Source organism: Bison bison, unplaced genomic scaffold, assembly GCF_000754665.1.
Source record: "Bison bison bison isolate TAMUID 2011002044 unplaced genomic scaffold, Bison_UMD1.0 scf7180017864289, whole genome shotgun sequence".
Taxonomy (NCBI): Eukaryota; Metazoa; Chordata; class Mammalia; order Artiodactyla; family Bovidae; genus Bison; species Bison bison.
The window spans coordinates 14,019,645-14,033,480 of record NW_011494861.1 but is presented as its reverse complement, the minus strand read 5'-3'; the positions used below and the strand labels follow the sequence as shown (position 1 = coordinate 14,033,480).

General features: G+C 42.2%; 1 protein-coding gene across 4 annotated transcripts in view; it reads left to right on the top strand.

The window, feature by feature from the left end:
• The first annotated feature begins 2,207 nt into the window (after positions 1-2,207).
• Positions 2,208-13,836, top strand: part of PRDM2 (PR domain containing 2, with ZNF domain) — a 57,821-nt gene continuing 46,192 nt past the window's right edge. For 3 of the 4 annotated variants that reach the window (XM_010850057.1, XM_010850055.1, XM_010850056.1), the window contains exon 1: positions 2,208-9,721. In XM_010850057.1, the coding sequence (XP_010848359.1) occupies positions 9,565-9,721 (157 nt within the window). In that variant the 5' untranslated portion in view covers positions 2,208-9,564. The remainder of the gene's footprint in view (positions 9,722-13,836) is intronic. The other variant, XM_010850058.1, reaches the window with a different exon arrangement.

Genomic DNA, 13,836 nt, shown 5'->3' with positions numbered 1-13,836 from the left:
GAAGAGAATACATTTGACTTCCTTCCATGCTTCTTGAATCTGAAAGACAACCCGGGCAGTTTTGAGTTTGCCAGAGGGGTGAACTTTTGCTGGCCCACGTATATGGCTGAGCCCCTGAGGACTCCTAGCTCTTTTTCAATAGGAACAGAGTGGTGTCAGCCATGAACTCTGAGAAAGGTGCATCTGGAGGCATGAGAGGGGCTGGAGGACGATTGAGTGGTGAACAGAAGGGAATGGGCTCATCTAGCAGTAGTGACAAAAGGTCTTAAACATTGCAGTGGCATGAAAGTGTCTCATTTCATGGTAGAGCCCAGTGATTCAGCAGAGTAGTATCTGTACATTCTTTTGTGTTTATAAACGGATTTCCTAAACCTTTACCAAAACGTGTCATATTAAAATGCCATTGCCTAAATTTTACATTTTCAGAGAAGCAAAATAAAAGGTAGCAAAGAAGACTCTCATAATTATCCTAGTTGACCACCAAAACATTGGTCCTTAGCTTATACCTGGAGAAAGCAATGGCACCCCACTCCAGTACTCTTGCCTGGAAAATCCCATGGATGGAGGAGCCTAGTGGGTTGCAGTCCATGGGGTCGCTAAGAGGTGGACACGACTGAGCGATTTCACTTTCACTTTTCACTTTCATGCACTGGAGAAGGAAATGGCAACCTACTCTGATGTTCTTGCCTGGAGAATCCCAGGGACTGGGGAGCCTGGTGGGCTGCCGTCTCTGGGGTCGCACAGAGTTGGACACGACTGAAGTGACTTAGCAGTAGCAGTAGCTTATACCTGGGAGGCACTCAGCATGGTTGTTTAGATTTTTGATTCAGATAGTTATGGGTGTGATACCCAAGTGCATTGAAACAAATAGTATGGCTGTTCAAAAGGAGGAGACAAATCAGTTTTTTGTTTGAAGTTATGTGATGCATGGGAAAGAGAGTTGAAGGATATATACCAAAAGGCTCACAGTGATAATGTGAATGCTTGGGCATTCAGTTGACCCTTGAAGACCACTGTGGATTCCGCTTATAGGTGAATTTTTGTCCGTAATGAATAGTATAGTACTCGGTGACCTAGGGTTGGCTGAATCCCAGGATGCAAAAATGCGGCTATGGAGGAATCACATATATGGAGGGCAGGCTTTAAGTTACGCACAAATTTTCTATTTCATAAAGGGTCAACGCCCTGAACACACACACACAGCATTGTTAAAGGGTCAGATGTATTTTAAATATCCTTTAAATCTTTGTTACTGTGTCTCCGTTGTGAATTTGGTTTTCTGGGAAGAGCACATTTTTCTGGACACTCCGCTGGTGTGTGAGGTGGGAAATGGGAAAGAAAGACACCACGGGCTTTTGCTGTGAGCACGGTGCCAGATTGTACTGATATAGAACCGCCCACGTTAATCTCAACCAAAAGAAACATTTTTCAGTTGTCTCATTACTCTTGCTTTTGTCGGTATTTCATTTAAAAAAAAAATTTTTTTTTGCATCATGTATTGAAATGTTTATCTAGAAAAATTAGAAAATACAAACAGATGGAGAAACGGGTATCATACCTTCATCAATAATCTCATCACTGGGAGCCACCTGCCAACATCTTAATGCAGATCCTTTTGGTTTATATCTGTGGGTGAATTGTAGCATGATTTTATTAATTAGTGATGTGGCTTGACCATTGTTCCTCTGAGCATTTTTGTAGACAAATGTAAAGAATGAATTTCAAATACTGCAATTGTGTTGATTCAGATTTAGATCTAGATTTTACTTCCTGAAAATATTTTTAAACCAAGTTTTGTAATTAATTCATCAGGATATAGCATTGTAAAACTTATATTGGACTTTGAGAGGGAAAAATAGCCTTTCTTTTCGTTAAGACTAATCAGTTCTCAAGGGCGTGGCTGTCCCTTCTGTTTTAGGGTTGCCAGGCACTTGTAACACACCACCTCCTTGCACAGCTCCCAGGCCTGATTTGTTTTGCCACAGGGGACTTATACCTGAACGTAAAGTTAGTTCCTTGCTTTAAGTTGGCAGTTCATTTTTTTTGTGGGCTTCCCCAGTAGCTCAGTCGGTAAAGAATTTGCCTGCAGTGCAGAAGACCGGGGTTCCGTCCCTGAGTTGGGAATATCCTCTGGAGAAGGAAATGGCAAGCCACTCCAGTCTCCTTGCCTGGAAACTCCCATGGACTGCAGTCTATGGGGTCACAAAGAGTTGGTCACTACTAAGCGACTTTCATTTTCAGTCTTTAGATACCTTTTTTCCTTCTGTAAGACAAAGGCTAATGAAAATCCATGAAAAGAACTTGAGAAATTAAGATGATTATAAAACAGAACAGGCTAGCAGCTTGTTTAAGTTTCAGAGGTATTTAGTTAGTCTCTGAGATCATTTTGTTTATGCCACAAGACTTTTTTGAGGTTCCCAGGAGTGTAAGGAAATTTAAAGCTTTCTTAATTTGAATTTACTAATGTTTATTTGGGAATCCATTTCTAATATTTGGAATTAGCCCGCTAAAAGCCTTTTCTTAAAAAGAGAAATTAACAGCTCCCTTCAGAGGTGATCTTTGCTGTTCTTCCATCAGCCTGACGTTTGGAAGAGGTGGGGAGCCAGAGCTCCACGACAGCAAAGACTGTGCACCCCGCCCTGCCCCCATCCCTCTTTCGGGCTGTGAGCATTCCAGGAATTTAGACTGTGATCTGCAGTGCTGAAAAATCCAGAACTTTGTTCCATTGTTTCTGTTGAAGCAAAGCCTGGAGTCCTATTTTAATGCCATGAGCAACTTAAAACCGGAGAGGTTTTATTTTTATAATTTGCCTCCAGAGTTACAGACAGCTCTTCGTGAGAAGTGTACAGAAAAAGATTTGAAATGTTGCCCAAGCAGCATTCAGAATTTTTACTACCAGGTGTATTTCAAAGTTATTTTTTGTGCAAAAGAAATCTTTAGAAAATGTATAGCCTTATATATCACTCGTGTAAAAACCAACCGTGGTTGCATCGCACTACTTCACATTTCTCTCTTTGAAACACCACGGCCTGATGGAGCTAAGGCCACAAGTGGCTTGTTTGCCCACCAATCTTACCTTGGCCAGTGGTAGTGGCCACTTGTGGCCATCTGATAAACACTCTCTTGTGTTACATGTAGGGATGCTGGTGACCTTACACAGGGAAGGCTTTCTGTTTGCAGTTTCTCACATCAGTCCTCAGGTTTCCTTCTGATGACTTCCAGGGTAGCAAATTCAGTATTTTTTGTTTATTTTAAGAATACATGAAGTATATTGAAATGACCTGTTTATTCCTTGTGGGAAACCTAGCTTTGTGTAACCATTTCTAGCTTCTCTTCTCCCTACTCATCATCACACCCACTGCAGAATGTTAAACTACTGCCAGATGTGCTGAGGCCTAAGACTGCCCACCCTTTAGCAGTTCACGCAGAGTACTGTTTTGGCCATACTTTAAGCTAACAGTTTTGCTGTTATCCATTGGTTCCCCTTGCTTACTATCTGATCTGTTAGAGATTTTGTTTGTGGGTTTTTTTGTTTTAAATCCTGTGTCATTTAACATGAACTTTATGCCTTTTCCCCAGTTAGGCTTTTCACCTTATTTTGGACCTGCTGTCGTGAAAAACCCCTCCTTTGCCTTTCAAAAATTGAAAAAGATGTGTAATGACTTTGTATGTTCATGATGAATTTCTCAAACTTGCCTGAAATGCAGATGGTACTCTTAATTCATTATAAGGGTGAAATTGGAACCCACAGATTGTCACTAAGAAGGCTGTTAGAACACAGTGGATAGAATAGTGAATTGGATGAGAATAAAAGTCCCAATTCTACTACAAACTTGCAATGAGATTTTGGGCAATTCTTGTAAGGAAGTAAAGCTCAGAGAAGTGTATTTGTGAAGTTTGGTTAAACTGTCTTCATGGCTCCTTCTCCTCCAAGTCTTAGGGTTCTTCTCTTTCTTACCTTTTAAGGTAGCCCATTAATTGCATTATTCCACGTCTGTTCTCTAAGATCTGTATCCTCTACTTAGCTGGATACTTTATCGAAGCCTTGCTCCAGCCTTGTGTGAAAGCATCATCATCAGGTTTCCTGTGGGGAGCCTCTCATTTCAAGGCAGGAGGAAGAGGAAGATTTTTGCCAAAGAATGGTTAATGGAGGAGGACAGTCTGGTAATGGTATGAGGCCCAGGAGAGGAATTTTAAGCTGTAAAGGCCATCAAACTGTTTGATGATGAGAAGACACTGAGGGGCAAGTAGAGAACTTTGGGGGTTTGTGATTTCAGGATTAGAGGTAGCCATCCAGGTGGAATTGCGGCAGCAGGGGTGAAGGGCTGTGTGAGTGAGGAACTGGAGGTGGCAGTCACGCCCACCCTATGGTGGTAGGGTGGTGGTGGTCATGGTTGGTCCCTGTTCAGGCCAGCCCAGCCCCTTCAGGCTAGCTGATCTTTCATGGTGCGATTGTGGGTCTCACCTCACAGGTGGAGTCTTGCCTGGTTTGGAATCATCTCTGTGTCTGAATAAGAGGGTGAGCTCTCCAAACAAGGATGTGCTGGCCCTGCTTCAGCACACTGATACTGAATTCTGTCTGATTTTATGCTTCAGAGTTGGGTAGCTCCCCAGTGAGGAGGCAGGCAGTGCACGTAGAGTTACATATGGTTCTAAATTTAATTCATTTAAATCACCAAATGCATGAGCCTTCACTGTTGTGATGAATTTTTAATGTAACTTGAGCAAGCCTTATAGAATTTTGCATCTCTCTGATGCTGAACATTTTTAACTGAGACATTATTCTTTAGAATATCCTTGTTGTCTAGTTCATCAGAAGAGTAGAATATAGACAAGAACTTAAATTATTCATGTGATGCTTTAGGCAGTTTTGGTTTTGCACCTTACATTGCAGGCACCCAGCAGCTTCATGCTACATGTTGTCTTTAACGTGTAGTTGATGCAAATGTAGAATTTCTCTATATGGCAGCTATTTCTCTAGAAAATCCAGTTTTATTGATATTTAATGTATTTGCTTAGACTGGGGTTCTGTGCTGTTGACTGATACTTGTTTCTGGCATAACATAAAATGGAAATGGAAAATGTCTGCATTCCAATTTGATGGTTCCTTTTCTATAAATGTAGTGAAAGTCTTTATATTTCTTTGCTTTCATCTACACTTGAAAGTGGGTGAAATAATGGATATAAAGTGGTGTGTAAAGAATAAGATATTTGTATCATGCCATTATTGGTTGTAAGAAATAAGTGTATTAATAGTTTAGTTAGTAGAGCACTTTTGGTACCGTCAGCCTTGGATTTTAGTTCTGACTCGAGAGGCGATTTAGTTGTGTGATCTCAGGCAGTTGACTTCATGCCTGTGGTCCTTGGGTGTCTCTCTAAAATGAGAGACATAGGTTGGGACTTCTGGCAGAACAGTACTTAAGAAGTAAGGACATCAGTCATGAGCATGGGATAGGCCGGAAGTAAGTATACCACATCCTATCCCCCACTGAGAACACAGAGGCTATTATTTGTGGAGGGGTCGGGGGGAAGCCTCGATGTAGGGGGTGACTGCTGTTTTCCTTCTGTTTCATTCAGTTTTCTTCATCTTTGTGTGTTTCTTTTCCTTATATACATAATGTTGTGTGCTGTCCTTCGTCATGTTCTGTGTCATTGTCTCCATTCCACTTTCCTTGTGTTTTCATTCCTATATCTTTCTTGTTTAGACCAAGTGGAGCACGCAGCTGGCAGAGCCTCTATGTAGGACCCTTCAGGAACCTGAGGGTAAGTGCACACGTGTACTTACCAGGCTCCCAGCAGCTCTGCCGGACCATTTCCCAGGCGCTTCCTGCCTTACAGACAAGAACTAACACATGCCCCTCCCTTTGCAGAAGTCCTTACAGGTTGTTTTCAGTTAGAAGTTGTTTTTGTTTACTTTTAATTTGATTACATGTAGAACAAAAACCAGCTATCGGGCAGAAATGTATTGATTTGAGGAAATGGAGTAGGTGCCACCAGGTGCTGTTACGGTATTTGTGAGTGACACTGGGCGTACCTAAGAGTGAGTCAGGGTTCCCAGGGTCAGACTGCTCTACTGTCAGAGCCTGGGTGGTTCCCGGGGGACCCTGGTCTTCAGTTTCTAGCACAGAAATAGCAGGTAGGACGGGGGATAGCCCCTGCATCTCTAGTCTTGGTCCTAATGGGAAGTACCTTGAGCATTAGAGGATTCTGATAAAGACTGAGGAAAACATTTTATGTATTAGATTATCTCAGTTCCATTAATTAGTGATGATTAGATTCATGGTAGACTGGTGTCCATCATAAATTAAGTCTATCAGTGTTCACCAAAGGCACTTAAGAGGTAAGTTTAATTGTTCCATCGCTTAGTTTTTAGAGTTGGCTTGTTAGTATTATCAAATACTTTAAAAATTTTAAGAAATACACAGACTGTGGAACCCCATAATGGTTTAGCCCGGTGGTTCTTAACCTAGAGAGACACTGTCTTTTGGGTGAGGCTTCAGCAGTATCTGGAGACTTTAGCTTGTCACAGATGCAGGGGCACACTGTTGGCATGGAATGGGTGGAGGTCAGTGATACTTCTGAATGTCCTGTGATGTTTCAGACAGCCCCACAGCAGAGAGCAGTCTGACCCCACGTGTCAGTTGTGCTGCAGTTGACGGGCTTGCAGCAAGCCTGGTGGGTGCTCTTGTTTGCTCTCCAAATAGACTGTCCCTACCGCATGTGGCTTCTCTTCACCAGGTAGAACAGGGTTTCCTGGTCATGGTTTTTAAAGAGGATAACAGGGGCAGCAAGGGGTAGGGGCAACGGGTAGAGGAGTGGGGTAGTTTGGTGATGGCATAGCTGCTCACTGATTAGGAGAGTCTAAAACTAAGATATTTGAAGTTCAGTATCAGCTAAGTGTTCTAATGTTCTTTTAGGCAGGAAACTAAAACAGCATTTTTAGCTATGTACTTTCATTCTTGGTACGTACTAATGAGTGGTATTATTAAAGCTGTGATTTGCTTTATGTAAATCTAGAAGTTTTACTATTTTAGTAGTCTGTACATATAGGTCAGTTTGCCTTTTTTAAGCTGAAGAGTTAGGGATTTAAAATGGTACTTTGTTTTTTAAGACTAATAAATCAAATGGCTGATTGTTAAGTATCTTATACTTTTTTCTTGTTGTATCTCTTAAATATCTATCAAAATATGGAGGTGTTTTTGATGGTTAGTATTTGTATTGTAGTTGATGTTTCTGTTTTTAATTATGATTTTTTAAAACCAGTTTTAAAGCACTATCAGGTGCTTTCATATAGCACTTGATAGGTTTCAGAAAATTTTCTGCATTGTTTTTTAAGAAATTGTAGTACAAGTTGACACCTGTTCTATTAAATTTTATAGTGTGACTTAAAGGTTTATTTATAAGAGGTGGAGTTTAGACCTCCCTTTTTATTTATTCATACTTGCAGAAAGTAGAAAGTAAGGTTGGTAGAAAAGGGTTATATTGTTTAGCCTGTTTGAAGAACATGAGGTGGTACTGATGTCTTGTAACTATTTGAGGATTTTGATTCAGGGAAAACACGTTCTGAATATAACTTTTGAATCAGGCATCTGCAGGCACTGGGACCCCTTTCCATGAACCCCTTCAGACTGGTACTGCAGTTACTAGACCAGTTACATTCATAGCCAAGTAATCTTTTGTGTTTGCCTTGTTTGCTACCGGTAGTCTGATATGGGCCAGGCACAACACACAAACAGCACGGCGTGTATCATAGTGAGGATAAGAAAACTGGTTGTATCCATATTCCTTTAAACACACCTGGATTCTCAAGAGCCTTTGTCATCATCAGATTTAGGCTAAGTGCTGTTAAGTTGGCAAAGGGTGAAAGACTCGAAAGAAGAGGTTACTTCTTACCAGATGAAAAGGTGTGTTCATATCCTTGCCCCTTGCAGAAGGGATTGGTTCATCACATTTCCACCTGGAGACACGAATTGGCCAGCTACACACAGACTGTCAGCTCGTTTCCACCGGAGTGTGGTTCCAGTGAAGTACACGCTTGTGTCACGGGTTCAATTTCAGCTGCCTTTAGAAATGAATGGAGTGAGATGTTACTAGGAATTTGAGTTTTATATAATTGCAGGAGACATCTTCAGGTTTTTTTACAAGCTGAAGAGTTAGGGATTTAAAATGGTATTTTGTTTTTTAAGACTAACAAATCAAATGGCTGATTGTTAAGTATCTTATACTTTTTTTCTTGTTGCACCTCTTAAATATCTATCAAAATATGGAGGTGTTTTTGATGGTTAGTATTTGTGTTGTAGTTGATGTTTCTGTTTTTAATCATGATCTTTGTAGTGGTGATATTTTGTGTCTCTGACCTCATTTCATTTGTTGTCTTTGTTTTAGTTAGTTACTCTCCTCTGTAGTAATTCTCTACACTAGTGTTAAGGAGAATACCATTTTCCAGAAGCTATGAGTGGTTTCTAGTTTCTAGTCATTTACTAAATCAAAGATGAAGGTGTCAAGAGCCTTGTTCTGAAGAGAAAAGACAGTTCCAGGAGCTGTTGAGGCCTGGTTGGGGGGAGTGTCACAGAAAGAGAAGGAAAGTTTAGAGGAAGGTGGGTGGAACTTATTCTGAATCTGAAAACTGAAAAACAAAAGCTCCCAGGAGCAAGAAATGTAGAATTTAAAAAATGGAACAGGGTCACAAATTCTGATTAAATCCCAGAGAGGCGGAGCTTCCAAACCTTCAGCATTAGTACTTCTGTAGAGAAAATGGCAACCCACTCCAGTATTCTTGCTTGGAAAATCCCTTGGGCGGAGTAGCCTTTCGGGCTGTAGTCCAGGGTCGCAAAGAGTGGGACAAGCGACTTCACTTTCACTTCTTTTTCATAGTAGTTCTGTAGGGAAATGTTTGTCCATGTTGAACATCTTGGTGACTTTAGTTTATTGTTCCAACTCGTCAGAAATTTGTTGTATTTTGATGTTATCTTTTGAACTCTTCTTACTACTTGGAATGCAGCTAGCATTTCCTGACTTCCGTTCTCTGAGTTGTTAATGAAATACTGAATTGTGCTGAACCTAGAGTTGAGTCCCTCCAGACCCTGAGAATGCCGAGCCGGCTGACAGTGAACTGTTCAGAATTACTCTGCATTTGATATTTGAGCTGTGGTGTGTGGTTTGGTATCCCTTGCTGTTCAGCAACATCTCTGCTTCTGTTGCTTTACTTTGACAAGTCTGGATAGTCTTTTCTCTGATGTGCTTCTTACAGATAACTAGATTTTCGCCAGTTCCTGTTACTTGTGTGGTGTTGAAATTTAGTGCTCTTCTCTAATTTTCCTTGGACATTCAGTTTTGTTAACTCTTCTGGAATATATTACATATTAGTTTGATAGCTGTTATAAGGGGAAACATTACCCAAGATTCTCAAAAGTAAGGATATGTGGGTTTCTATTTTCTTTGACATAATGTAGAGGTATTCATATTCATCATCTGTTTCTTTCTTCAGGAATCTGAGGTGATAATTGCCTCAGAAATAGTTTGAATTAGTAATTGCCTCCAAAAATTCAGGGTAATAGTGACCAAATGAACAGACAGACAAGCAAACAAATAAATAAATATTGTGTTTCAGGGAAGAAAAAATCCCAAGAAAGTAAAAACAAAGCAAACAAAACCGAAGACATACAGCTGAAGACAAGTGAGCCAGATCCCAGCCCTGCAAATATGAGAGATTCTGCGGAAGGTAAGCTTGGAGTTGGACCTGTAGGATGCGGGCGTGTTTCCCCACCAGCTGCTTTGACTTTTATCTCCCTGCAGTGCCCTTCTTAGAATCACCCAAGAACTGTAAAGGGTTAAACAGCAAGAAGGCCGCCTACATTTAATATGGCAAGCTGAGCCTTACTCGTCCCACCTCCCCTTCAGGAAATTATTGAAGACCTTCCTTGTTCAAGATGAAGTTATTCCCTGATTAAAATGAAACGAAGTGAAATGAAACATACTATGTAACTATTTATAAATAATTCATAAAGTTCAGAACCACCAGAACAAATCTGTGATGCTAGAGGTCAGACTGGCAGGGACAGGAGGAGCCTTCTGGGGTGCCAGTGCCAGCTGATCACAGTGTTGGGGTGAGCACAGCAGTGTATTTACTTTGTGAACATCTTATCTTGCAATATTCTTCTTTATAGTTTGTACTTCAGTTAAAAACTTACTTGAAAACACAACACCTTGGGTTGTATGTGTTAGAATGAAAAGGATAGAGAATGAAGTGTTTCTCTTTTTGGTTAGAATTTAAATTTCTGCCTTATCTCTTTGTATTTCTTCCTATAAAATTTTCTTCTTTAGAGCTTTTTCTAAAAATTAATACTCTAGGCCCTCCATGATGTAAGAATTCCCAGAGACGGGGACTGAAGTTGCTCAGGAAGGCAGGTTGCCCTCTGCCTGATGCAGTTAAGACACCACAGTGACACTCTGGCCAGTAGAAGGGGTGGGGAACAACGTGGTCTTACATTGTTATGTGGCAAAATCATACAGAGACTGAGCTTGCCCAAGAGTTCATAGTGACCCAAATAGGCTGATTTCAAAATACAGACTATGACTCTTTCAAAAAACATTTGTAGAGAAAAAAAGAAATACTGTAGATGCCTTTTATAATCTTTTTATTAGCACTGTTTGTGGGGATGACATTCTTAAAGGATTATAATTTTCTGTGGCATTTTAGGAAGCAAGAACAAATACACTTCCTAGAGTCCTATAAAACTAAGATCTGCCAGCTGATAGCAGGTTTGCTAAGACATTTGTTGGAACAACAACAAAAAGACCAAAGAACCTTACTACCGGTAGTGGTGGAATTAAAGAACAATCCAGCAGAACCCTCTCCCCTTCAGCAGTTCAGAACAGTTAATTTTTTTCCTGATATAAGTCCAGGTCCTGTAGAAATAAAAGATGCTTAGTGTCTACCTGTTTGTGGAACAGCTGGTCAGTATTTGATTGGTTTGTCAGCGTCTTGCACATGTTCTCTTTGGCCCTCAAAAAGTGGTCGGTGTGTGGAGCAAGTGGCCAGACTCTTCTGTTGTTTCCCAGGCCATCCTTTAGGTTTAAAACTCAGCAGACCTCAGTGAGTGTGTGGACACAGTTGGGTTCATAGAGCTGTGTGCATTTTGGTTCATACTACTTTGGACAGCTTTCAATCTGGAATTATTTACCAATCATAGAATATTTCCATTCAAAGCTATGGATTTTGGCTGAAGATAAATTCTGTAAAGAAATTTTTGAGCCTTAGAGATGTTATTTGTTATTTTCATTTCTGTTTTCTCATTTAGGTTTTTTTTTTTTAAGTGATGTACTGGGTCTTTGTTGAAAATGTATTTGAAAAGGGAGTTAGCTCTTGGGAACCACCATCAGATGACTGGTTTCCCAGTTTGTGGAAAACTCATGCAATGTAAGAAATGCATCTGGAGGAGAGAAGGCTGGAGTGTATGTAGAGGCAGAAACCTCATTGCTCGTGGATGAGGTGGTAGGTAGGAAAAAGTTGGATAGACCTTCTTAGGAAGCAGGGGGAGGGCCAGGACAGAATCGTTGGCTCGTGTTAATACCTCATATGCGCTGAGTTTGGAAAGATTGGCCCTTTAAAAGCCTCCCTTGTCCCTTGTATCTAGGCAATCACAAAGTCTGACAACAGGACTCTGGTGTCTTATCTCGCTCTGGCCACTTTTTTCCTGCCTCTTCTGCTTTTCTCCATTGCTGTCTCTCGGTGTAGGCAGCCAGCATCTCCCTCTGCTGCCACTGCGTCGGTATTGGTTTCTGCCTCCTCCCAGTCCCTTAATACACACTGCAGCCACGTCTCCCCAGTGGCACTCTTCTGCCTTAAAATATCTTACTGGCTCCCGACTGCCTCCAGCTCAGTCCACACTGATTTACAGTGTGCTGCGTGTTTGATGGTTCCTGCTTGGTTTTCCTCTTCTATCCTTGCAGCCTCCCCATGATTGATTAACAAAGCCACCAGATATTCCTCCCTTGTGTTTCTGTCCTTAATCGTTGTTAACCATGTACTTCCATGCGCTTAACCATTAATTCATTGGAGTGGTGTTGCCTGCTTGCTTAACTCCTGGTAAAGTAGAGCCCTGAAAGGATGAGGATCTTGGTGGCCTTACTGACGTTTTGTCCAGTGAATGAAGGAAGAGCCAGTGAATAGAAACAGGAGAAGTCAGAGAAAGCTGTTTCTTCTACAGAACCTTTCATAACTCTTCAGGCACTTACAGTAAAAAGAGGTGCAATTCAGCAGAGACTTAGGTGGTCCTGCAGAGAGAGCAGTGCCGTGGGCTGTCCCCACCAGCATTAAGGGCTCTGTGATAGTTCCTGTCTCAGAGGCCCGTGCTGTCCCTGGATTCCCTTCCAGCCACTCCCTCATTCCTCTGCTTTCCTCTACAGCTGAACTTGAAAGAGTTGCTTCCAGTCTCCCTGTCCCTTCTTCTTTCTGTCTCTCCTGGCCTTCAACAGGCATTTGTCCCCAATGCTCCACCAAAACTGTTGTCACCGTCGTCACACCCCTACCTGGGCAGATCGCGTGCTCAGTTCTCAGCCCTGTCTCACCCAGCCTGTTAGCAGTTCTGGATACAACTGATCACACCCTCCTCAGTTTAAGGACTACCCTTCTCTTGGCTCTCCAGATCCTCCCTGGCCATTCCTCTGACCCCTGGGTACTGGAGTCACCTGGGGGACACAGCCATTCCCCTATCTGCATTCGCTTTGCAGGTGACCTCTTCCAGGTCCATGCTCCAACTGCTGTTTCTAGTTTGAGGACAGTCATATATAGCTACTTAGTATCTTTACTTGGATGTCTTATCAGGCACCTCAGACTTCAACACATCCCAAGTAAACTCTCATTTCCCCCCAGTACAAACAAACGCACACAGACCAAACTTGCTTTTCCCTCAGTCTAGTGAACAGGATAACAGCAGTTGCTGCGGAATCTCTTTGACCCTTCTGCTACCACCACCAGCCCCTACCCTTCCCTGCCCCTGTCCCACACCATAGTCAGCCAACACACTCGGCTTGTTAGCTTCCTCTCCAGAGTACATCCAGGGTCTGGCCACTTCCCACTATCTTCAGGCCACTCCAGTCTCCCCCGCCTCCCCTCCTGGAGGGTGTGGTCCGCCTCTCTCGTCTCCCTGGCCCCCTACAGTTTTCTGTCTTTCACGTAGCACCAAGAGTGAGCCTCCTGTATTTCAGTTGCTCTTCTGTTTCTCTATTGGCTTCTTGTTTCCACTTAGAATAAAGGTTAGCAGCCTATAAGTCTCTGCATGAGCTGATATTATCTCCTGCTCTCCTCCTTCTCTCCCTGCGCCCACCCCCCTCCAACTTCCTGGCCAATTCTTGAACACATCTGACATGTTACTGACTCACAGCTTGCACATTTGCCATTTCCTCTATCCAGAGGACTTCCTTCCACCAAATATCTGTGTGACTGATTTTCTTTAGATCTCTACTCACCTATCTTGCTGGTGAGTCCTTCCCTGACCACCTTGTACCATTAATCTCAGGTTGGGCTAGACTGGGCTCCTCTTGGGCATTGGGACTCAGAAGTGACTTTAGATTTCTTTTTCATTCTCTGAGGCACACCTATTGTTATTGTTCAGTTGCTAAGTCCTGTCTGACCCTTTGCAACCCTATGGACTGCAGCACGCCAGGCTTCCCTATCTTTTCACTATCTTCCAGAGTTTGCTCAAACTCACGTCTATTGAGTAGGTGATGCCATCTAACCGTCTCATCCTCTGTCATCCCCTTCTCCAGCCCTCAATCTTTCCCTAGCATCAGGGTCTTTTCCAGTGAGTGGGCTCCTCGCATCAGGTGGCCAGA